The 25,443-nt window shown below is 31.1% G+C and overlaps 1 protein-coding gene and 1 long non-coding RNA gene across 48 annotated transcripts in view; both read right to left on the bottom strand.

Annotated features, from left to right (window-relative positions):
- RhoGAP19D (Rho GTPase activating protein at 19D) overlaps window positions 1-25,443 on the bottom strand; it is a 520,079-nt gene that overhangs the window by 126,526 nt on the left and 368,110 nt on the right. For 44 of the 47 annotated variants that reach the window (XM_076395790.1, XM_076395821.1, XM_076395827.1 and 41 more), the window contains one exon: window positions 16,313-16,360. The exons of the other annotated variants lie outside the window; for them this stretch is intronic. In XM_076395790.1, coding sequence (XP_076251905.1) covers window positions 16,313-16,360 — 48 coding nt within the window. The remainder of the gene's footprint in view (window positions 1-16,312; window positions 16,361-25,443) is intronic. 47 annotated transcript variants of the gene reach the window in all.
- On the bottom strand, window positions 12,456-15,475 carry LOC143191094 (uncharacterized). The gene is made up of 3 exons (XR_013004409.1): window positions 14,328-15,475; window positions 12,963-14,257; window positions 12,456-12,814 (listed from the first exon to the last, which is right to left on the bottom strand). It is a non-coding gene; the product is annotated as an uncharacterized LOC143191094 (long non-coding RNA).

The following is a 25,443-nucleotide window of genomic DNA, read 5'->3' as shown; positions in this document are numbered from 1 at the left end:
GAGGAATATTTAAACAATAGATCATACTTTGTTTATAAATTACAAATAATAACATTCAGAACAAAACTGTAGTTAAATTACAACAATGTTTTGTTGGTAACCAGAACAATAATCACTTTATAAACAAGCACAACATAATCACCTGACAACTCTTTAGAGACCACCCGCAATGTCGTTATGGGAATGTGAATGAAGTTTATGAATATTATATCGAAACCGATCGTGTTCTACAAACATAACTATGAGATAAACGCCAAGGTACAAGTCTACATCCAATAAACACATCATTTACCCTGACGCTTTTAATATCTTTCTTTGGTAAGAACATTATTTAGTATTGTAAATATAACGACTGCATTAATATTAACATAGAACGCCAAGAATGCCAATAATTTAATTAAAAGATATATTAAGAGATGTAAATATATAAAATAATTATAAATTGTTCGAACTCTTCTGATTGTATAGTATTTATTTTATTGTTAAAGTCTAATTCTTAGCATATCTTTAGGTTTTTAGATCTATGTTTTTTATAACACCGAAGAAGTTATCTTTAATTTTAGTGGGGAAAAGATCTCAATCATTTTAATGAGTTCCCAATAACTTTTCTCGAATTTGGTTATTATAAAAGGTTATAGTAATTATTATAAGTTATTATGAAAACTTTTTCGTTGAAAGCTCTTTACTTTTTATTATATTCAGATATCTTCAAGGTATTTACTCAATTAATTTGTTTGTTGTGTCTATCGGAGTGTTCAAATTGATCTCGCAAATTTTTAATTGGATTTGGATCTTGAATACGTGGTCCCCTTAATATGAAACACTTGTTTTGTACACATTTGTTTTTATTATATTACTTTGGCTGTATACTTGGTGTAGTGTGTTATTCGTAATTCTACTTCTTAGGTATTTAAAAAGATCCATAATACTTTCAATGTATACAAGTTATAACATGGGAAAGGATTTTAAACACAAAATCTATTAATTCAACTTGACAAACTATCTTATTTAAAGGAAAGAAGAGGCGACTGGTTGAACGACGATACAAATACTGGTAAACGTCACTGAAGGTAAAAACAGGTAAAAATCATCCCATTGTCTATTTTTAAATATCTCACTAGTAGCACCATTCTAAACAGATGGCCCCTCAGATCACAATGCACTCCGGAGTCGGTGCAGTACTAGTCGTATAATATACACCTCCCTCCTAAATAAAAGACCACATGGTCTCCAGAATTTGGATAAAACAAACTTGCAGTAAACGGCCACCAAAGGCGAATTGCAGAAGTTCAGCTTCTCATCTGTAGACTATCGCAATCTATTGGAGTCACCAAAAATTGGAAAACCATTCGATACACTGGAAATGTGGATAGAAACAGAATTCATTTAGAAGATCAACAAAGGCAAACTGGCGGACGAAGGAATTTTACAGCTATAAGCTGTCCAGACGAGACAAGGACCACGTGCATCCCTGTAGTCTTTCTACATTAGGACGGAAGTATTATATGGCGACTATTAAAGGGCCTTACCACGAAATCTATGTATTCGAAGACGAGGCGCCGTGTTTATCTTTGGACTGAATGGTAGTGATAAGTGAGACGTAGATGACAGTTAGGTGCATGTTCGAATATATTTAATTCTTCAGTGTCGTTGTATACCACTGTTCAACAATCGCCTTTTCTCTCCATAAAATAAAAATAATTTTAAAAGTAAATTAAAAGTTTTATCGTTTTAAGCCCCTTTACATTTTATAATCTATGGTGTAAAAATAGGTTTCTCCGGATAAAATAATAACCATGTTTTTTACTTGTAAGGAATATATGATATATAATCCGCATACAGAAGAAATAATATTCGGATCAATATTTTTTTTGTTTTAATTGTATTATTGTATAATGTAATTGTATAATTATATTATATAACTGTTAAAAGACTCTTTACACATGAGCGGTCTCAATCATATTGAAATATGATTAATTTTCGATTGTAGACGTTACTATTTTTTTCTCGACACATTTTAAACTTGGTTTCTTGATCTCTTGAAAAAAAAATTAGTGAAATAGCACATGGAATTATCAGCATCCGCCGAATATTCGCGCGGCATTGAATTCATACTAATTTCCGATTATAAATGGCTTATATATAAATTCCGGCAATCCGAATAACACCTCGTATTTAAACGTCCTTTTTACGTAGACGTACACGGGATGCCTTTTCCGTTTCGAACCGCCATAGACCGGTTCGTTTAAGGTAACGAGGGCCGACCCGAAACGACACATGACGCAAATTTGCGACCAATTCCGACATCCCCGCTCGGATTAAACGACCGATTTGCAATCGCCGCCCGTTCGATTTTATGCCGAACCGATGGATGTAATTAAGTGAATGGCGGCGATGTTTTTTCGTGGTGTTGATGTTTTTAGTCATTAAAATTTGAAGAACCGTTGATAAGTCTAATTATGCGGGAGGTACTACCGACTAGATTGTCCAAAGCCAATGTACGATTATTGTTTATTTGATTCAACATTCAGTTTCCTGATGAGCTAAACACTGGTTAATTTTGACCTATTTAACTGATATTAATTTTACACGGTCGATACAGATTAAGGTTTAAGGTTACTGGGTAAAAGGACTGGATTATGTAGAACCTGGAACGTGTGTTAACCTGGAAACTGTCAAGAAACCGACGGGACCTGGCCGTAGAGAGAAGCCCTATACTCAGCTACGATATTGCCATTTGGATTTAGTAGATATCATTAAACCACGAAACGAAAACAATTGATTGATTGATTGACAATGATTGGGTACTATCTGTTCTCCAAGAATAAACACTATAAAATGATCAAGCCTTCGCGTACACCTAATTTTATAGCTTTCGTGTTAAAAGTCTAGGTCCAAAAATACCATACAAAGATTACGATTTTGATTCATTGCGTAATGGATTTCGGTCCCGCATTGTCTTAGTTAAGGAAAAACATATGAATAAGTGTTTTGCACGAAACCTATGTTGTTCATCGGAGATTATATAATTGTCGTTCGTGAAGATGTTAAGCGCATGGAGAATAATTTTTTCAACATTCTTAGAGAGCGTGCTGTGCAGACTGATGAGCCTGCAGGTCTATTTTATATCTACGATGTATGTACGGTAGCCTATTACTAGCGATCGATCGCTAGACAACAAGTTTATGCTAAACAACAGCTAAAAACAGCTAAAAACATTACATCACTTTAATGTTTTGTCTTTCAAAAAAGCAGTACCACAAATTCACTATTTTTTCATTTATTTCTCTAGGTACTCATTTTATTGGCTCATTTAAGTTATTAGTCGTTATTAACATACTACTCATTTTAACAATTGTATAATCTTACTATTTGTTACTCAATTATTTAAAGGATCTGCCTGTGAGTCTGTGCATTACGTTAAAATGTATGGAATAACAGTAACAAGCTTTGAATTATTGGTCATATACATAATAAACAAGCGATATCAAACATTACAATGTTATCTATTAAAAATATGACATAAACCATTGCTAATTTTCCGTATCACATAGAAAATGAAGCCGACTTGAATCTGCGGTTAAAATCAGATAAGGAGATTGGCGACACAAATATTTATAACTCATAGAGATATTGAAGTCCCTTTGATAACTAAAGAGAGTAGAATTAGAAAATGTGCCACAGCTTACTCATCTACATATAAGCTTCTCGCACAGATTAAGTGTTTTTAATTAAATTAGTAATCAGAATAAAACACTCACAACCGCTCCGACTTAAGTCTTAACCATATACATATTTCTACAAATAATAGGTCCTCCTTACCTACAAAACCTTTTTCAAATGAAACTTAATCCACTCAAAACTCGAAAATAATTTATGTTGATTCAAAATCATTCTGAATAATTTACATCGGTCAATTTAGCATATTTTATTGGTCAATTTTACTTCTGACGAATGAAGAAAACTTATTTGTCGATACCAAGTTCTATCAAGACTCAAATTGTTAAAATATTGTTACCTGATGTTTTTTTTTTCATAATCCGATCATAAAATCCATATTATCTAAATTCTGAGAAGGTTTTATCGAAATGTTTATTCCGAAATGTTTTAATTCTAAATAAAATATTATGATTTGTACTGGCTTTTATTTCATATGGATTAAATTTGCACTCAACATTTGTACTGTCAATAACAAAATTGTAATTATTTAATCTAACGTCTATTCCTGTAAAAATATTTTCGATAACTTTTATTAACAGTATGGGCTAGTTTTTGCAATATTAAATACGTCTTAAATTAGAAACCAAGAAAGCTGAAAAATATATCTGATTACATCTACTACATTGAGATCCAGTTATTTAATAAACAATAGGAAACATGGCGCTTTCGAATATTATAAATTACGACCTTATTTGCATAAGATATCAAATTTATGTTCATCAAGTTTCCCGAAACAGTTTCCGAGATATAATCGGTACAAGTTCTGTATCTGTTTACAAATGCCATAAGCCATCGACAGAATAAATTTTCTACGGATTCTGTTGGGTGATGTTCGATATCGTATGTATGTAATAGATCTTAGCCGGACGTATACAAATGTACTGCTACTTTAATATATGTAGGCGAGCGTTGTATTTTTTTTAAAAACATATTAGGTGTTGAATAATTGAAAATAAGAATAATACCATGCGCGTCTAGTTTTAAATACTAATTAAAACTTTTATAGATTTTATTGTTGAATGAATTATCTGAAATTTATTAAAATGATACTGAAAATATTTTCATGTTACTTGAACATGGATTTTTTTACGCCAACCTATTAGGTGTTTTAGTAAGTTTTGCTTAAAATTATTATTATTAATAAAGGCTATTAAGATATTAATTGTTGGCGTATCAATAACAATAAAATAATTCATAACGGCATACGGTCTAAATACTGACGTGAATGGGGGAAGTACTCCGTGTCAGATTGTATAATCATGTCTATAAACAATAACAAATATATAAAGTATAAAGGGATGATCAGTTTTGTATTCTACTAGGTTTGTTCAATCATTAATAATCACTAATGTTGTTCGCTTCAATTAATAAACAACCAACAATCTGTTCATTACTATGCATTTCCCTGATAGTTCCTGATAATTTTTAAAGGAAAGTATAAAAAGATTGATGTCTTATGATGAATTAATTAGAGTTATCTGTATGTAACCATCGAATATATTGTGTTTTTTTGGTAAAAATTTTGATAAAACACTCGAATCACTAACTTTGTAACGAAGACTATGAAATTAATGTTATAAGAAAAAAATATCAAAATTATCAATACTAATAAATGTGAGGAACTTTACAATGACTAAAATATAGTGTAAAATAAAAAAAATTCTGTTAGTCATTATGAAGTTCTTTCACTGTCAACAAGAAATATTATTATAGTGGAATTTCTTGTTTTTTTTTAAGAATTATATTATACATTATATTATATATCTTTATGAGAAATTCATTTCATTTCACCACGGAATCATCTTATTAGCTTGATTTAGTTCTTACGCAATTTTGGTTATTCTAAGCTGAAAAAGTGCTGAATCTGTTACGGAAATTATAATAAAATTAGAGAAGACTTTAAAACCCACCCACTAAATTAGTGTCAATATGAAACAAATAAAAATCAATAATTGAAGAGGTATTTACCGTTTTACCCTCGTAGTAGACTTTCTTGTCACTATTTATTCAAGAAAATATGCCGAGTAATCTTATAAATAAAAGAAATCTTAATTTATCGTGAATTACTCATCTCTTTATTACAAAGGTTCACTAACAATCTTGCCCTTAATAAACGTAAAGATGCTACAAGGAGAGCATTATTAATCTATATTAATTTTTACCACAACCTACATCGAATATAATTCCGCATATCAAAAATAAAAGAAAGACCTACCTGTAATCGACTTAATCGTGATTGGAGCCACCATCGCTAAAGAGAAGAAAAAGCCATCAATTCATACGCGATGGCCTCGCCATCTCCCAAAACAAAGAAATTCCTACGCGATGACTGTGAGAAAATTGCCGGTACGCCAGGATGCAATTATTTCGGAACCCACGCGTATCGACGATGAAAATTGATTGGAAAAAATAAAGACCGGTAAAAAGATAAACGAGATTGCTCCTCTACCTAGTGTAGGGTGGCATCAAAGAGATGATAAAGCTCACTGAGTAAAAAATATGTTTCATTAAAAAATCCGCTAGGGGAAATTTTGATCAAATTACTGTAAAAAGTAATGATTTTTATGGGTGGTATTAGTTTTAGAATGAGATTCTCGTTGATTACTTAACTAGGCATTATTTAATCGGGATTTTTAAAGAAAAATGGTGTTTCATCTCATAAAATATATAATTGCTTCCTCATATACAAGAGTAAGGTGAAAATCTATCGACATATTGACTACATAATCTCCCTTGAGGAGGCAAACTTGGTTGCGAGAGTTTAGAACGCTGTGAAAATATTCATCTACGGCTCTTGCAACTTTTCATTGGATGCGAATCGCTTCTTAGAGACACTTGTTTCAAATTTGGGAATAGATGCGCAGTCTGGGGGTGCCATATCAGGAAAATACAAATATGGCCGAGTAATTCGTACTCAAACTTGCGTTGTCTTGGTAAAAGATGACAAGAAAAAAATTCTTCACATCAAGTCTTTATTGACGAATTTTGGCATTCAGCTACTTAAGAAAGCTGGAATAATATTCGTCTGTAATTGTTTTGATTTTTATTTCAAGGCAATTTCGTACTGGACATGACTGACATTTGTTTTTTTATCGGCTTTCAAAAAATGCGGTACCGACCGCACCGCTTTCGCATCCCTGCAAGATGTTTCGTATCTTTAATCAGAATTATTATACATTTATACTGATGACCAATGTAGCTGATTCTTTTGACTGTCCTTTGAGTGAGCTATCTTCGAGGGACATGCAGTTAGGTTTAAATTTAAGTGCCCACATTTCAACGGTTGACATAGAAGGATAAGAGTCCCTGTACACTTTTGTCAACTTTGAATCAATATCCTCAGAGGTTAATCCATCTAAAATTAATTTTAACGCACCATATTCCAATTTATCAATTTGAACGAAATACACGCAAAACGTCTACTGCAAAAATGCATGTAATCAAAGTACTTAAGAAAACAAAATGAAAGTTGTCACGAAATAATGACTGTGCCAGACCGACTACAATAAATTGAACTATATTATGATTAACAAATTATTAACAACCTATAGTTCTTAATAGAAGAAGAACTAATACACTTTGAAGAATTTGATTAGTAATAGATTGATGACCGGTAATAGTTAATTTCAAAAATGTTTAGGTAGACTAATTGCTAATCTACTGACGCTGGTTTCAATACAGTTCTTAAATGGTGAAAAAAAGATGATCTTGTGTTGTTATTATTTTATTCTTTCTTGATCATCTGAGATTAGTAACATATTCTATATTCTTCTTTCTGAGATCAATAATATAATAAGTTATTCGATCAAAATATATATAAGTGAACAGTTAAAAAAGAGGTACATACTAGTTCAGTATCATTTTTACTGAACGTGAAATATAAAAACAGTGTATTTAGTTGAGAAGTAACAATCTGTCAAAATACCGGCTGTGGATTGGTGATGTTGATGATTATCATATAAATAAAAAAATATTAAAAAATATGCTGTAATAATAATAATAATAAATAATGATGTAATGTGTATGAATGTAATTAAAGAATAATGTACTAAATCCAAGTACTAATTTAGTTTCATATATAGTTATCAGACATTTAATCAATTATCAATACAGAAAATAAATAAGACCAAACAACAAAGAACATCAGTTACAAAAATAAAAACGCGTCCTTTTCTTTTGTACGTATCCCATTAACTTTAAGGTGTTTCTCGGCAGTGATGCATTAATGAATGTAGAAACTTTCATCGCTGTAAGTCTTTCGTGGGTACAAAACGAGAAAAAGCCCGATGAACGATCAAATAAACAAGTCAAAAACATCCGTGAAAGAAAGCAGTCCAAGGAGTTTATTCGCCAGGACGGGTCACATATATTTCCTTAATTGATTTTTTTCGGAGTCTAAATTTTTTTAACGGTAATTTTGGCAAGGATAACAGTTTTTAACACTCGACCGGGAGGTAAGCCTTTAAATGCATCCGATAAATGATGTCGGCGATCTCGTAAATCGTGACCGCGTACCGAATGCCTGCGAGACTGCGTTGGAGCTTTTTCGTCAGCACTGTGCCAGTTCTTGTGGAAAGCACCAAATTTAGCGAGAGGAGGAGCGAGACGCAGACCGTAAAAAGTCGCTCTAATATGGTTCGATGAATCCGAACGAATTAATATGAATTCCGCGCCATTGTATTAAAATAACAAATATCGTGTAGTTTAATGTCTGGCCTTTTCGGTTTACGTGCAATTTCTTTCCTGTTCTTTTATTTGTTCGAGACGAGCATGCTCGCAAACGAGTTCTTCAATCAGAAGACTATTTTTTTCATGTTCGACACGATATTCCCTCATGCATTATTAATATTGTCGCTGTTATATATGGAATAACGATAAATCATCTAATTATGTGTAAACATTTCGGAATGCGAGGTAAAACGCCAATGGAAATACGCAAAACAAAAATGTCATACAGCACCTTTTCAATGGGTTCCAATTTTTTACATCTTTCATTTTAATCTATGGCAGTAGGAAAATTGTAGATGAAATAATTATATTTACTCTATCCTTTAAGAGTCTAATATTTAGATGCCATTTTTATATAGCAATTTGATTTGATCACTTTGGATGGTTTGCATTGGTAACAGTGGATTCATCTTATTAAATTTTTGATTCAGGCCATCTTTCACTTACTACCTTGTACCAATATAAAATATCAAATATAAATATAAAATAAAACATAAAAAAACAAAATCACATTTACATTCTATACTTTTTACATTCTCTTAAAAAAAACTGTCGATTTGCGACGAGTAAACCCGAGTAAATAAATATCAACAATATTTGATAATAATTTATTTTATTGGTACTTTAACACTATTTTCCCCATCAAAAAATAATTACGAAATATTTCTTAAAATGACAAAATTTGATTCATAAAAACCACTATCGCTTATAAACTAGAAGTACAAATAACAAAACAAAGCGACAGCAGAACTCAACACACATTTGAGTAGTACTCTTTCGACAAAAACAGTTCGACAGGAGCTATATAAAGCTAACATTCATGAAAGGGCTGCGATTGCAAAATCCTTCATAAAGAAACCTAACGTTAAGATGCGAAAGAAGTGATACCGATTATGAAACCCAGTCACTTGATGATTGGAGAAATCATCATCTTCATTGTTTACATTGTTTTTTACAAACGGTTGGAGAACGGGTCTGGTCAACCCCAAAAGAAGTACGATCCAGACTGTCTGCTTCCTACATTCAAATATGGGGAAGGTTACGTTATGATTTGGCTGGCACATTGGCTGGATTACTATAAATGTACATCCTTAATGATGACGTTCTTATTATGACTAACGTATTACGGATTATATTATATTAAGTATTAAGAATTAAAAATATTAAGTATTGCCATATTCCAAGATTATAATGCGTCCAAACACTGTCAAAAAGTTCAGTCGTTGTTTGAGAAGCATTAGAATATTATCAAAAATATTCAGTGCTCAGCGTAATCGCCATAATTCAATCATTATAGCGAGATTTAGAGCAAATAGTGAGAAATATATGTCCATTTTCAATATCAGTGCAGCAAGTGACGCATGATTTGATACAATAAGGGGACTATTCAGACACTATTCCACGAGTACTTGTAGTTGCTTTAAGTGCAAATGGTTGCTCAACGCCTTATAAGTAAATAAATATTGTGTAAATAAATATAGTCTCTTCAACACTTCAACAGTTATAATTATGTTCAATAAACAAGAATTTAAAGAACCTTATAGGTAGCTGCTAATTCTTCCAAAAGTATAGATGAGTGCTTATGAAGCTTATAAGTATATCTTATAAATAAAGAGTCCATAGACAGCTGCGTCTATTCCCTTGGAACACTTGGTGTTATCCATGTTCAATAATGTAATACGTTCGATGTCACAAAAGAAATTGATTATATTTTGAGAAAAATTAATGTTTCTTTACCATGACCTGTAAGAAATGTATTTCTGGGTAACGATGATAGGATGCATGGTCAAGTAACATGAAACTTGAGACAATCAAAGCAAAATCTTCAGGCTGTTCTGAGAACTAGCTTAAATATTCTATATCTTAACGACTCAATGCCGACAAAATACTAACTTCCACTTCTAAAATCCGTAGTACCAAGCACGGAAAGAACAGTTTCCAATACAAGTATTATATGCCACAGAATACATGGTAATGTATCTCTACTCATCAAAATTCTGTATCTATATAGCTACAAACGAAGATTAAACTGAAGTTAATAATGCTGTTTATTGAACTAAAGGTAATTACTGAGGCATCCCTGATGATTCACATCATTGTCATCAATACAATATTACCTAGTATGTTATTGGTTAACTCACACAAACATCGAAGTATCATTACCTCTCAACAATAACAAGCTTGTTCGACAACTGAAAATATTTATATTATTCGAATTTAAACAAACCAAACATAATTTGACCAAACATTCGATTAACCAAACATAATTTGTTAAGTGGTAATGAAAGTGCCAAGTAATCAAACCGCGTGGCCCAAGTGATCATCGGATAGGTTCGGACTCTTAACTGTAGGATATTAAGGATATTACATTGACTTAATATAGTTTCAATATCACTTATTCATTGCTTGTTTACTTCTAAAACTAGCCAACGATGACAAAAAATATTAAATATTGTGGTGATTTTTTTTTGTATTTTTTTGACAACATTGTTTTTACAGATACTAAAATGATTTTCCCAAACTTCATCAATTAAACAGATAAATCAAAAATAATAGTTAAAGAAAACAAATTAAGTATTTCCTTTAGTATTTACTTAAGTTAATTAACAGTTACAGATAAAACTACCAAATTCGAACTAATCTAATACTAAAACTGAATGAATGTTACTTGTTTTATTCGAGATATAAAAACTTTCCATAACGAAGGAAGATTTAAAGATTTCATAAAACTGATAATTATTGAAATCGGCGGTGTAAGTCCTGTTTACGAGCAATAACAGTCACAAACATTTCCAATATGTATATTTCAATCTGCCTCTAAAACCCACCATCAAGGATATACTTAACTTAATTGTCGGATATATCAGCGTTAAGGCATAAAATATGTAAGAAGTTAAATTTCTGGGTGGTAATTCGGATCAGTTTAATCTCTGAAAACCACCTTTAGTTTGATATTTTAGGAAGATTTTTTATTATGATGGGGTTTCGTTATATAATTGTATATAAGCAATCATCATTTTGTATTAAATATATTATTTTTATAAAAAATTATTAAGCCTGGCTTTATTAATCTTATATTATTATACAAACAATTTTTGTATTTAAAGGTATTGTTAGGGTCTCGCAGACGACCTAGACGATGGGTTTTATTTTCAAAAACAGTCATTTTAAGTAGATTTTTTAATTGTATTGATTTGTAGCGCGACCGCTACAGTACTGTTTAGGCCACCATAAATACGCCCGCACATATTTCTGTGGTTGTCAATACTAGATGATTGGTATCATGAGGTCGTGTGGTATAAAAGATCATATATTTCAATCTGCCTCCGTACGACCACATCTCTCTTGTTTCCTTGACTAAACTAATTATTTTGTCTATTCTCCCATCGACCATGTGTAACTTTATCACATAAATAAAGACGTTTACATCAATTAGTGTTTTCTATTCCCGTACAAAGTCTTTCTACGAAACAGTAGTGAATGTTCAAACAAACACATTCAATACAGCAAGCAATACAGCGGCTTGATTGAAGTACCTAACGTATCAATACGATCAACGTGGTCGATACGAACATGGAAGAAAAGCATGTGGAACCCATCAAAACTACACTAACGTTCCCACAAAATTGGTCTAATGGACGAAGACAATAGCAACTCAAACAGTCGTAACAACATCGCATAGACACTCTTCTGGAGATGGCACGAGATCTTGGAATACATAAAGCGCTCTGTAGAGACCGCTACAACCCTTTAGGCCACCACAAGTATATCCACGCTGGATTCAGAAGTTGGAAATGCTAGAGGATTGGTACCATGCCGTTCTGAGTATAAACGACCAGCCCGATGAGGCCTCTCTTTCTTCTTTTTAGTTTGATTTCCTTAACACTTCCGTATAACCGTAACCTAATCTAATAACCTGTCCATCCTCCCGTCAATCACATGTAATACTTAACATTGAAATAAACAAGTTCCTTTTCAATCAGTGTTTTCCGTTCCTGTGTAAATTCCTTAAAAAATAGTAGTGAGTGTCCGAACAAACAAATAAGTCAATACACACAAGTAACAAACGGACATTCCTACAGCTTCTTTACCTATGGCGCCATATTTTGGCAAACATGTTAATTAATCCTATGGTATAAAAAGAATCTTTAAATTTTGAAATAATTTAATGTTCAGCATATAATAAAAACTTATTTTTTTGCTGAATATATAGTAGATTAGATTGATAAGAACATATTTTAGCTTCCAATAAATCCCCCGTCTCTTTTTCTCTTTCCAAGAAATGTTAAAAACCGCCTGTAACTTATCATTCATACTATATAACAAAGAATATATTAAAATATTTATTAATATATTAAAATGCCGGCTTGGTGGCGCAGTGGTAAAGGCGATGGGACAGTCCTCGTACTGTTTCGATAGCCGCGGGTTCGAATCCTGTTGAGGCATGGTCGTAAATTTATGTTTGTGATTGTTTAAAATTTGTGAATGTTCTAGGGAAGAGTGTAAAATCTGACAAGGAAAATGATCCCAGTCACGCCAGTAACCAGGCTGGGTAAGACCGGATGTCTTCTGGGATGATTTCCACAGTTGGTTACTCGCCAGTCGGTAAGCTTTAATTCTGAGGACCGTGGTTCGGAACCCACGTTAAACTGTAGGTTCAGTCCAGATAAATCCGCAGTTGGTAAAAGGATACTTTAAAATATATATAAAAAAATATTAAAATGCTTTTGATTCATGAGAGAACATTCAAACAAATGCGTGAATATCACAATCACAAAACCTTTTTTAATCATTATTTAATCATTGATTGAAGGAAATATTCGAATCGAGTGCATCAATTCTTAAATGCATTTCAATCATATGATCGATTCAATGTGACAATCAGCCTTGTGAATATAATTGGAGAAATCGTGGCAATAGTAGTTCAATACGGAATAATATTCAATATTTTTGTGATTTCAATAATGTTTCTGATGCTAAGTGCTAAGTAAAGATGGAAAACAAATGTGAAGAAGAACTATGATCTAATATACTTATTTACAAGTAAAATTGGAAGCATTTAGTTAATAAATATTACTAAAACTGAAATATCCTTTAGACTCAAGGTAAAAACTAGTGTTGGGAACTATCGACTGAAAAAAACTATCGACTGTTTAGTAAGTGACTACTTTTTATTATCCACTGTTTCAGTCGCTATTTTCGGTTTCACTGATTTTATTACTATTTGTTATCAACTGTTTCAGTTGTATAATTTTAGTTACTATTTTCGGTCCTACTAGTTTCATTCGACTGATTTTTAGTGTTCTGACCGCAACCTTAAAAATAATGTGCCGAATTTATGCTTATATAGATATGTAATATATATGGTTTTATGTTTTTTTTGTAGTTTGCTTATAAATAACAACATATTGTACATTAATATAGCAGCATTTAATATTTGTTTGATTGACTTTTTAGTTTCGATCTAACTCTACGATTGTTGTTCAAGGCTTTGTTGTTGATTGTCAAAACTTCTTTCCTAAAATCTTGTAAACTAAATTTAGATTCGATTCCAGAAATTGCATCCATTCAAGATGATTTGAAGAAGTTTTTACAGTAGCAGTTATTAAATTTCGTAAAAAAAACATTAACGGTAAAGAGGTGATAAACTATATTCAATATTTATGCTAAATATTTCTAATAAATACATTTTCTGATAGGAAAACTCTGCTTTAGTATTCAACAATTAATTTTCTATTATTACATTAATAATAAATATTAAATACAAGAAAATAATGACGATCAAAGAAATCGATTCACGGGAGAAAAGCTGACAACTGTATTGAAACATGATTATATTTATAAATAATAATTTAAAAATGTTTCCGTTCAATAATAACTGAAAATTTTATTTTATTTAAAAAGGGTCTGGTAGTTATTGTGTGATCATTTTTAGTTATATCATCGATTAGTTTATTTCTATGATTAGGCATACGTTTAATTTTTATTTAGTGTGTATGGTTATTCTACGTCTTTAGTTTTTGTATCTAGTTTGTATTATCTATATTTATTGTAGTATGTTAATTAAAAATAGCAATTAACATATCGTTAAAATACGGTAAAATATTTGGTATCCATTCCTTATTGCAAATCCACAGAACATTCACGTATAAAAATAATTCTAATAAAATATCTATAAAACGAAATTATTTATTGCAACCCAAATAATACTCAGCTATTATTTCTTTCCTTTTCTTTTCTACCACAACCAGCAACTTTTAAAACAACCAATTACATTTATTAGATTATGTTTTCATTACTTTTCATATATTAAAATTAAATACGATGAAATATATTAGGGATAATTACTCCATTCCTTTTTCATAAATTCAAAATAACACTAAAATATAACATTAATTAATACTGTCAATTGCCCCTTTAATATAAACTGATTTAAGTGATGATCTCCGTCCTCTCTCACAATTTATACGGGAAGAAATTTGTACATCTTCATTTTATATCACAAATGGGAAAAATAGTTCAACCGTGCATTTGACTGAAAATAGTAATTACAAATAGTCACAGTTTTTAGACTATCGACTGTTTCGGCTATTTTCAGTCTATACTTCCTAAAGCTAGTAAAAACGGTTCAAAATTCAGTCTCTAATTATATACGAGTACTTATATACATGTATAATGAATAACAACACAAACAATAGGCGTAAATTTTATAAAAACAAAAGAAAAAACTATCATAATATATAATTTTCGGTACATGTGATGTTTGGATCAGTGTTCCCTTTGTAAAATATTGATTGTTGTATTTTTTAGTTTTGTATAACCATGATCATTAATAATTTGTTCAAGTATGAGAAAAAAACGATAAGGAAGCGATGAAAGATAGTATTTAAAGATAATTTATGATCGATGTAAGATAGCCATAGATTTACCATCAATTAATATTAGCACGTAAATTTAAACATCTTTTTTTTTGGACGACTGCAACTGACCTTAACTTTCTACGCTCGCAAAAAGCGTGCCCAAAAAAAAACAAAAACATATGATGTACAAACAAATCGTGATAATTATATATTTACATCGTAAAGACTACAATAACGTCTAAGAATTCTTAAATCATATTTAGTATACGAAAATGTAAGATTATAATATGAAAGTAACAAATACGGCGAAGACTGGCTGTTTTAGCTGTAGTTATAGTTGGATTAACTTAAAATGAACTTAATGTAAGTATAAGATACCAACAAAAAAATACAATATTAATAGGAAATGTACTATTTATTTATAGTAGCGAAGGTACGACTAACAAATAATAAATTTGAACTTATTTAAAATTAGAAATAAGAGCAGCACCACACTAAGTGAAAACATGTACATGTATTCTGATTAATTTAGAAGTCACCCTAAATTTTACGGAAAAATTTATATATTTTAAGATTCATTTTTTTAATAAGATTAAGAAGATTAAAATTGAAAAAATTAAGATAAAACAAGTTTTATGATTTTGATTTGATAAAATATTAACTTTTTAATATTTTTTACTGTTATCTGCTTCACGTAAAATGCCTTTTATAGAACGAATACGAAAACGTTCAGAATGAGAAATCTTTGCTCGAAATAGATGTCACGCTTGTTTACAGTCGACCAAAAATAATAACGAGTTGGCGATTCAGATTATTATTTAGTATAATGTGATCACAGTAAATAAATATTTGTATTTCATATTTCGTTAAAACCAAAATAAAACACATCACAAACGAACGATTTAAGCTTGAGGTAAAACAGTTGAAATCCGGTCACGATACCGCAAGCAAATTTAACCGAACAATAAAATTAATTGACGATATAGTCGTGCATTCGTACTTACCGGAAACCTGCGATCCGCTTGTGCTTCCTGCGCTCCCTGGAATATTTCCTGCAAAACGAAAAACAACGTGTAGGTAGTCGGAATCGCATACGAAATACAGCGCCCGCATATTATCTGCATAAATGCATCTCTATACGTGCTCGATAGCAGCATTAAGACCAGAGCGGTTGGTCATTAAATGAAAGTATGCATCGATGATTTTTAACGGCACTGTTTTGACTTGATGGGGATCATATTTAATGAGGTATAATTAGATCGGAAATAAATTATTCGTTTTGTTTTGATGCTCGTAATTCGATTGAAGGTCGTAGTTTTTATTTCTATTTTGATCTTAAATTAAAATAAATGTTCATACAATCTTTATTAATTGGACAATGTCAATATTATTAATTGTATTAATATATTAATATAATAATAATTAACGAACAGAAAACGAACAGGTTGGCTATGAACGAATTGTCTTAATACAGTGAAAGAGGATATTACTAGAGTCGAGCAAAAATGTGGAATCTAAACATGGGTCCCTTTGGCTTATATTTGGTTAGTTACTTATGTTGTTATAACATTGTAATAATGTTTTTTAAATGACATTAAATGCACAATCTAATTATGATCCTCGAATGGAATTTTTAAATTGAAAAATGATTTAATTTATATGAGGTTCATTTAAATAATTAACTGAATAATTATTATCCATATGGTTTATTCGAAAGAATGATAATCAACCAACATTTATAAATAATATTAAAAAATTTATATATCAAAAAATGGCTGGTTAACCATGCTAAATAAACAACTAATTTAATTTAAAAGTTACAATTTTTAGGCTACTCTTTGTTGATACTTATAATGATACTTTTTTATATGCGCTTAACAATTATATTACAATTAAGGCAAGACGGTCATCAGTATTATACTGATTAAATATCAGTGTGTATCAATTAAGAGTAACAGTTTAGTTAGTTTAAATCTTCTAATTTACTTTGGGTTGTTCAGTAGCTCTATTGCTCCTACGTTCCTATAATTTACTAACATTATTTCACGCATTATGGCGAAATATTGGATAACTTCTTAAATACATTTGATTTCGAGATCATTGTGCAGTGCAGTTGGTTACGTTGCATTAAAAAAAAATTAATGGAATAACTTTCTTTTGCCAGCATTAGAGTATTAGTCGGTTTGATGGTTTAGTACAACTCTATATTTACACCCCAATAATTCAAATAGGCTTTTAAGAAGTTGGGACTTCCCTTATCTCCTGATTAATCAGTTCTTTGATTTCGAGTCTAATCGGTTCTGGTTTTTGTTGAACGGGATATATAATAATAAATAGTACAATGAAATTCTTTGCAGAATTATCTTGCTGTGAAAAACTGAATAATTAACATATACTTCCCCATTTACTCGACATTACAAAACATTGAAGGTTTAGGTACTGTTTTAGAGATGTTTAAAATTAATTAAAAATGATAGAGCGCACAAAAAATACTCAACTCTATCGGAAAGTGTTTCTACGGTGGACCTTAATATAATAGAAATTAATAGAAATATAGAGCTATCCATAACGACCATAATAAACTAGTCATAAACATGATTCTTAAACAATGTAAAATGGGATTGAATAGCATTTTATATTTCTGGATGATAACCAGGGGAAGTAAAAAACTTTCCAAATAATACTAATAAACCTTGCTTTATAATATTTATAAAACACATAATATTATTATGGTAGCAAAGTAGGTATGGATTGAATTACAGAAGCAGTTGATAATCAACTGAACATTGTTCTCAAACAGCAGCTCAAAAGAGAGGGTCTGTCACATCTAGCTTACTTACCAGAGAGAGTGCCGTTGGTTGTCACTTGTTCAAATTAATGTAGCATGGTTCTAAATGCTGAAGATGTGCGAAAATAATTCTTTGGACACGGTATAAATTATACAACCACCTAATATATAAAAGTGGAAATGCCGCCCTCTGCATGTTGAGGCTTGTGCAATTTAATCTTAGATGGCAATCGAAACGATATCCAAGTCTGAACGTATCAACTTTACGTTACAACTTTTTTTTTAAGATCTCTGAGAGTAGCCAACTTTAATGCTTTTAAAGGTAAGCCTTAATTCCACATTTTGTCAGAGTTCCTCTCTTAAATAAAATATCTTAGTTATTGTAAATAATCACGTTCTGGCCGGTTTTTATATTGAGTTTAGAATAATGGATGGATAGTAGTTAAAGGGGATTGGTTGTCTCCTCTTTTTTTGAATAACAGCAATTTAAACTTTAAAATAACTATGAATGCTGATGAGGCTAAATGGGGCATACTGGATCATTATTATCTTCATATTAAAATCTTCATATTAACGTTCTAGTGTGAAATCAATTGAGCTGCATAACTAACAGAAAACAATATAAAGCTACAGCTAATTATGCCGATTTCTTAATCCGAAATCTTAAAATATGAAGTCTTTTAACGCCAGTGGCTGTTAAAGTAAATTAAGAAATAGACAATTTTAAATGTACATATATATCTATAGACTTATTTACATACTACTTAGAACATTAGTATTAAAAAAGCAAGTAGTATTTCCTGTAATATTGAATTAAAACAGATATATCAAGGTTATCTGAATCTTAATGAGTCAATATCGCTAACATATATACTGTCTTTTGTTACTTTCAATTGATTTTTTGATTGCCGGCATTTGAAAAAATATCTTTCAAATGCTTCACCGGTAAAACCGTCTCAAATTAAAATTGTCAAATATCCGGGTTATTAACTTACAGCACGGCCTGGCGACCGTCCAAACAATATAAATCTCGAGCTGCACAAGCACATGTTTTTAATTCCTGATAATTAAATTAACGTTAATGCTCTACCGATATATTAAAGGTGATATATTTGTTTATTCTTTCGCTGTGGCATTTTGACTTGCCGCAGCAAAAACACAAAAACGAAAATGAATGGCACTAACCCCGTTTTGGAACCCATGTTGCAAAACAACCGGGATTATTATACGTTTGGTAACTTTTACTGCTCTATTAGACCTACCGTAATTGTTGGCTTCACAATTAAGAACTGTGTACTTTGGCGATTTTGCAATTAATTCACAGCAGGACATAAAATCTGTTATGATTCAATCGCTCTAATACTGAATGTCACTATCGTGCGATAACGAACACATTATTAAATATTGTTAACAAACAATCAACAATCTATGTAGGTCACTTTGAAAACTAATATTAATTTGATTTTAAAAATTGTATACCAAACTTAGGAATTATTTATATAATTTAATTAGTGTATAAATAACTAATATATGGCGAAAAGTTTTCTATTTTCAATGCTATACGATCACTTTATTTATTATCGATTTAATGATCGAATATTTGGCCATAATCGATCATTTTATCGTACCTTGATTATTTATAGTGGAACACTAGTTTTTATTAAAAAAACATATTCATTTCATTTCATTTTACCGCTATATTTCAGAACTTTTTCAATATTTTTGCTGTCAAATCCTGTGGCATCCATTTTATTTATTTATAAAACATTATTATGGCCTTTTATAACTTTTACATTTTTACTTTTTTACATACTTTTACATTCCACACCGAAATCGCCATTTGAAATTTTGTAAACAGATCAAGTTAGTTAATTGTAAGCAAATAATGACTTTCAGGAGCGCTTGATGATAATATCTTTATTATTAAACTATCATTCTTAACGTAATAAAGGAGGGTTTGATCTTGTTTATTTTAAGAATAATTAATTATAAATAATATCCTCCAATATACACTTTAATTTCATAACTATATTCACAAAATTTTACTAAATATAGTTGCTAATATTTAGTAAAATTCTTTAATTTGCCAAATCTAAAATTGCCAACTTTATTTAGTAAATTCCTTCTATTAGATAACATTTATGATTAAGTACAATAATACAATAAAACTTAATAAATTAAAAAATTCAGAACTTGATGATACAAAATAAGATGTTAATGACAGTTTGGAATATATTGTATGTTAGATATAAGTAAATACAATAGAACCATATTAAGATTGCCATTGACTAGATGTTTATTGAAAAAAATTTAATTGTATATTTTTACAACTCTTACAAAATATGATTGAATTAATGAATATAAAAAGATGCAGAGATTAACAAAAAATTAGAGTGCTTCTTGTTACTTATAATCATAGAGACACAATATTTTCTAGTCAGAAACAACCAAATATATAGAGAAAACAGTGTCTCCATCAGTCTCCAAATTCACAAATACACTCAGCGAGAAGTTCATAAAACAAACTTTTATTGTTCTGAGATCAATAACCTTTTAATTTCTAATTAGCGAATATAATGCCCTTTAATGATTAGGAAAGTCTGCATACCTTTCCAGAGATAATTATATCCAAAAACTGAAAACACCCTAAGCCCATCCTGTGAGTTGTCTATCACAATATCAAGGACAAGTTTAATAAAAATATATCATTATAATTAAGGGAGTTTGAATACAAATATGTAAATTAAATTAGTATATAACGGACAGATAATTTAACTGATTAATAATTACTCTAAAATTATACAATATGAAACGAACACGTCTTAATTTCAAACTTTTCAAAAATTCATTACATTACAACAGTTACAGTATCATATATAAACAGTTTGTATCTATTTTTATTTGACTTTAATGTAAAAAATTAATACACAATTTTTAGTGTTTTAGTAATTTTATTATTTATTTTTATGACATCAGAAAAAATACTTTTATATCACCTAAATACTGTATTATATAACATCCATTTCGAACTTTTCTCATTCTCATACAAGAATATTAAAAGAGGAGACATTATAAACTACTGTACTTATGTTGGTTAATAGTTAAGTCTGTCAAGGTTTGAGGTTGTGAAACTGTTCTCAAAACTTTTAAAAATAGAAGGAAAAAATATGAATGAAAATTTATATACATAATCTTAATTAGGCCTATTTTGAGATTCATGCCTTTTAATTACTTAATAATACAATTCTGTCGTATAAAAGAAACAGATGGATGATGTTCAAAATAACCCACTAATGAAACTCCACATTTAATTGTATTTTTCTCGTGTTATGTGAAAATTACTATTGTTAATTGCTAATCTCACAATAATCCTAACGGGGTCGGCTCCTCCTCGAACCGTACAAGAAGAAAATTTTCGTTAACTGTACAATAGCCAGCCGCCACGGCAATCGATATATTAGACTGTCTTGTTCTTTAATTATCAGTTCCGAGTGAAAGAAGTCTAACGAGACACAACAGAAAAATGATGGAACAAAATAGAGGTACAGTCGGTGGGTAAGTGATCCTACGGGTCACGACAAGACGAACTACGGTCGACTGAGTCAACAAGAAAACGATACGGTTATTACGAGAGGTTACATCTGGTCTGGGCCATAAATAAGATCGAAGACTGTTTCCTGGTTGAAAACTACCGATTTGTATTGTCGGGACTTTTTTCCACTCGTGTCGTGCTTTATTTTTCGTTATATTGTCATGAATGTCGGCGGGGTCTTGCAACTCTTTTTTTTCCTACAATGTCGGCAGAAAATGTTATCTTACGAAATCGATGCAGAACACAGAGCTAAACATAAAAAAATCGACAAGGTGTACATATTTAATATTTCAACATATTTATATTGTAACGATATTAAATATTTAAGTTCAGTTTTATTGCATACATTTTTTCAGTGCGAGTGTTATGCGAATATGTTAACAGCGTTTTATTTCTTCTCATTTCTGATGGCAATGAAATGAATAGTTGGAAACCGTCGTCTTATGACACTATTTAAAATCGGCTAAAATTGAGTTGTTCAATCAGGTCATAATCATAAAAAGTCATTGGGAAGTATAATATTCAGTAGAGTAACATGGTATTTACGGATTATGCAATATGAGCGTTGATATGTTGCAAAATCACTGTATACGTTTGTTTATTTTACGATCGCAGTTCCTTCAATACATGGCTCAAACGCATCAGTTCCCATAACAAGCGTAACAATTATTTAAGTGCAGAAGTAGAGACATTCTTGTTATATCTTGAATTAAATTGGGACACGGTAGGACCCCATAGATGTTTTGCCTCAAAAAGTCCTTTACTCGTACTGTCAAATTGTTATGCAATATTGAACATATGTTGCATAGTTCCATTTTTAGTCCTTTTATTTATGTTTGCTGTGTACAATTTACAGATTGCACAAAAGATAATCCTCTCAAATGCAGTAATTGCAGTGGACCTCACTTGAGGTGCAAGGTTAGGCCAAAAAGGAAGATAATTCAGAAATCTACAGAGTAAACATCTTAGAAACCATTCAGTGTACAATTGGTCTCAAATGCCGCCACCGCTATGCTCGCTTCTACAACATCAAATTAATGAGCCACACACAATATTTCTAAATCGGAGTCGAATACTCCATTCCATAAATATGCTATGGCCGGAATCCCATCACATCAATCCATGGCAGAAGCCCATTCAATGTTACGAGACCTGACGGTCGCAATTTACAGTTCCCAATCACAGTTTGAATTAATCTCGTAATCAAAAAAGAATCACCAACTTTGACTTTCGTTTACTGCGCTTTCCAAGTACTTAAAATTATCTAATGTTGTCATACTTTGTCTAAGGCTTTTATGAGGCCTAAGAAGACCGCCGCTTTGAGGCTTTTGTTACGAAAAATATGTACTTCGCCTATTAATCGTGTCAATCAATTAATCAATTAATCCAAACCATTCGTTACGGAGAATGATCTTCATTTTTGCAGCTTTAATAACGGCCTAGAGAATTACGCTTAGGGTAGATAAACAGAAATATATTTAATGAGCTACGGGGTTGTTGAATAGCAACTAAGAAACGTGTACTAAATGTCCATATATAATCTTCAACAAAGCTCCACGGAGTGTTTGGATATTCCTGGCAGGACTGTAAATATTTTTGGACCAGAACTCAGAAAATCACATGTTATTTAATATATACTACCTTGTTTCTTCGGTGGAGATATAACTGGCCTAACAAAGCCCGCCAAATTACAATTAGCAATCGTACTCTTGTGCATTTCGTTTACTCATATATTGTTGCTATTTTTGTATGAAACCAATAATGACAATCTTCTAAGACCCATAGTAAAGAATTACTGAATAGAATTCTTTCTCTGCTGTTACATATTTTCGAGATCCTTAACATATCTATAACGTATAGCGTAGTATGTATGGAATTTATAGTAAGTTTTACTAAACTCGAACGATAGTTTAAAAACAGAACATATTGAATGAGAGCCTTTGAAATATTTTTACAGTAAAATATAGTAATGTGAATATTCCATAAAGATATCTCAAACACTATCAAATCAATCTAAAACATTTGAACAAGTACTCGTCGCAAAGATGACGAGAATATTTAAAAGGGAAATTGAATAAAGCAATCAGTTGCGTGTGCATTAAATAACACGTTTCGCTTTCCAATAAGTGAACTGTCAAACTGTCATACACGTAGCCAGTTCCGACGTTGAATGGTACTGTTAAGTGGCGATTCTAACAGTTTTTTTAATTATCTTGATGAAAATAAGATCTTGACGGACGGTCAGCTGAACCTTTAAAAACCACGTAAATGACTTGCGGCCATCAAAAACCTGACCCCATTATAGCATCTCGACTGCCATAAATCATTTAGATAATTATAAAACAGTAGCGTAACGCTTTTGTTATCTTATAAGAATAATGGCTTCATTGTTATTGTGATGGTGATGGAAACGTTGTGTGAGTAAAAAAAAAGGAATGAGAAAAAAGCCCCAGAATCACGATAGGGAAGTAGATGATGAAAATCAGAATATTAATTAGTATCGTTCAATATTAATAATTACCACTAAATGATGATTATATTTAGGCTTGTTTAGTTGTTACCATGTACAACTTAGCAAAACTTAAATTCCTTGTAATATATTGAATAGAATCTATAAGGGAATGAAAGTTAACTGTTTTATACGGTAAATGACCCTCGAATATAGTCGAAGGGCTTTCCTAATTACCGATCAATTTACCCCAATGAGTCAGTAAGACTAACTATTTCGGAAGTCGAGACGGTAGAAACAGAATTATAGGGATATTTATTCCCGGAAGCCTTTTTGTGAACTTGAATGAGTCGACGAAAATGGATATCAACCAACGGGACTGTCAATTCAATGTATTATTATTCAATGTATTAGGCTTATACATTAGGTATAAAGGATTTTTTTAAATTTAAAACTTTATTGTGAAAAATCGGTACAATGTATTTTATTCATCGACATTGTTCAGCAGCTACGATTTTTGGCTGTCCTGAATGCTCTTTGTCTTCGATGTCATAATTACCAAATTTAAAACTTTTAAACCACTATTCACATATTGAAATGGATGGAGCATGGTTGCCATAAGCTTCACATAGTATTTGGTGAACTTCAACCACCTTTTTCTTCAAATTAAAAAGCAAATTAAAAAAAACCCGCAAATGCGATTTACTCCTGCACAATTTCAACACATCATTGATATTCATTGTGTAAATGGAAGCAGTATATTTTCGGATTTTGATTTACACATGGTTTTTAAGAAACTATTAACCTTAAGGTTTTTTAATGACATTTCGGCTTGATCAGTAAGACTAGATGAAGTTCCCGTTCTTGTGCTTAGTTAGTATTATTAGTTGTATCAGCTGTCTGTCTATTCACCTCCTGTCGGTCTTTATCTTCTTTGTAGCGCTGATTTCATTCTACGAGATTAGTAGTGGGTACTTATTATCATGTATGAAATGACATTTTTTATTTATTACAGTTGTCCAATGTAGACCTAGTCGTATTTTCAGCAAGGTATTGTATAGATGTTTCTGACTCGATTTCCTATTGCGTTAAATCTTGTTTCGATCTTATATATCTTGAAGTATTTGCTTATTTCCTCCATTGAACCTTTTAAGCATGCCAAGGTTCTTTCTAATGCATTTTCCTCTTTTTTTCGACTTCATACTTTATAGTGAAACAACATAATTTTGACGTTTTCTTTTATTGTTTATCCGTTAACTTTACAGATATGCTAAGGGCAGTCCTCACTGCTCCATGTGACTGTACA

This window comes from Rhynchophorus ferrugineus, unplaced genomic scaffold (assembly GCF_030347505.1).
Source record: "Rhynchophorus ferrugineus isolate W39M unplaced genomic scaffold, kcgeb_rfMv2 rfM2, whole genome shotgun sequence".
NCBI lineage: Eukaryota > Metazoa > Arthropoda > Insecta > Coleoptera > Curculionidae > Rhynchophorus > Rhynchophorus ferrugineus.
This window is presented reverse-complemented; position numbering and strand designations above follow the sequence as displayed.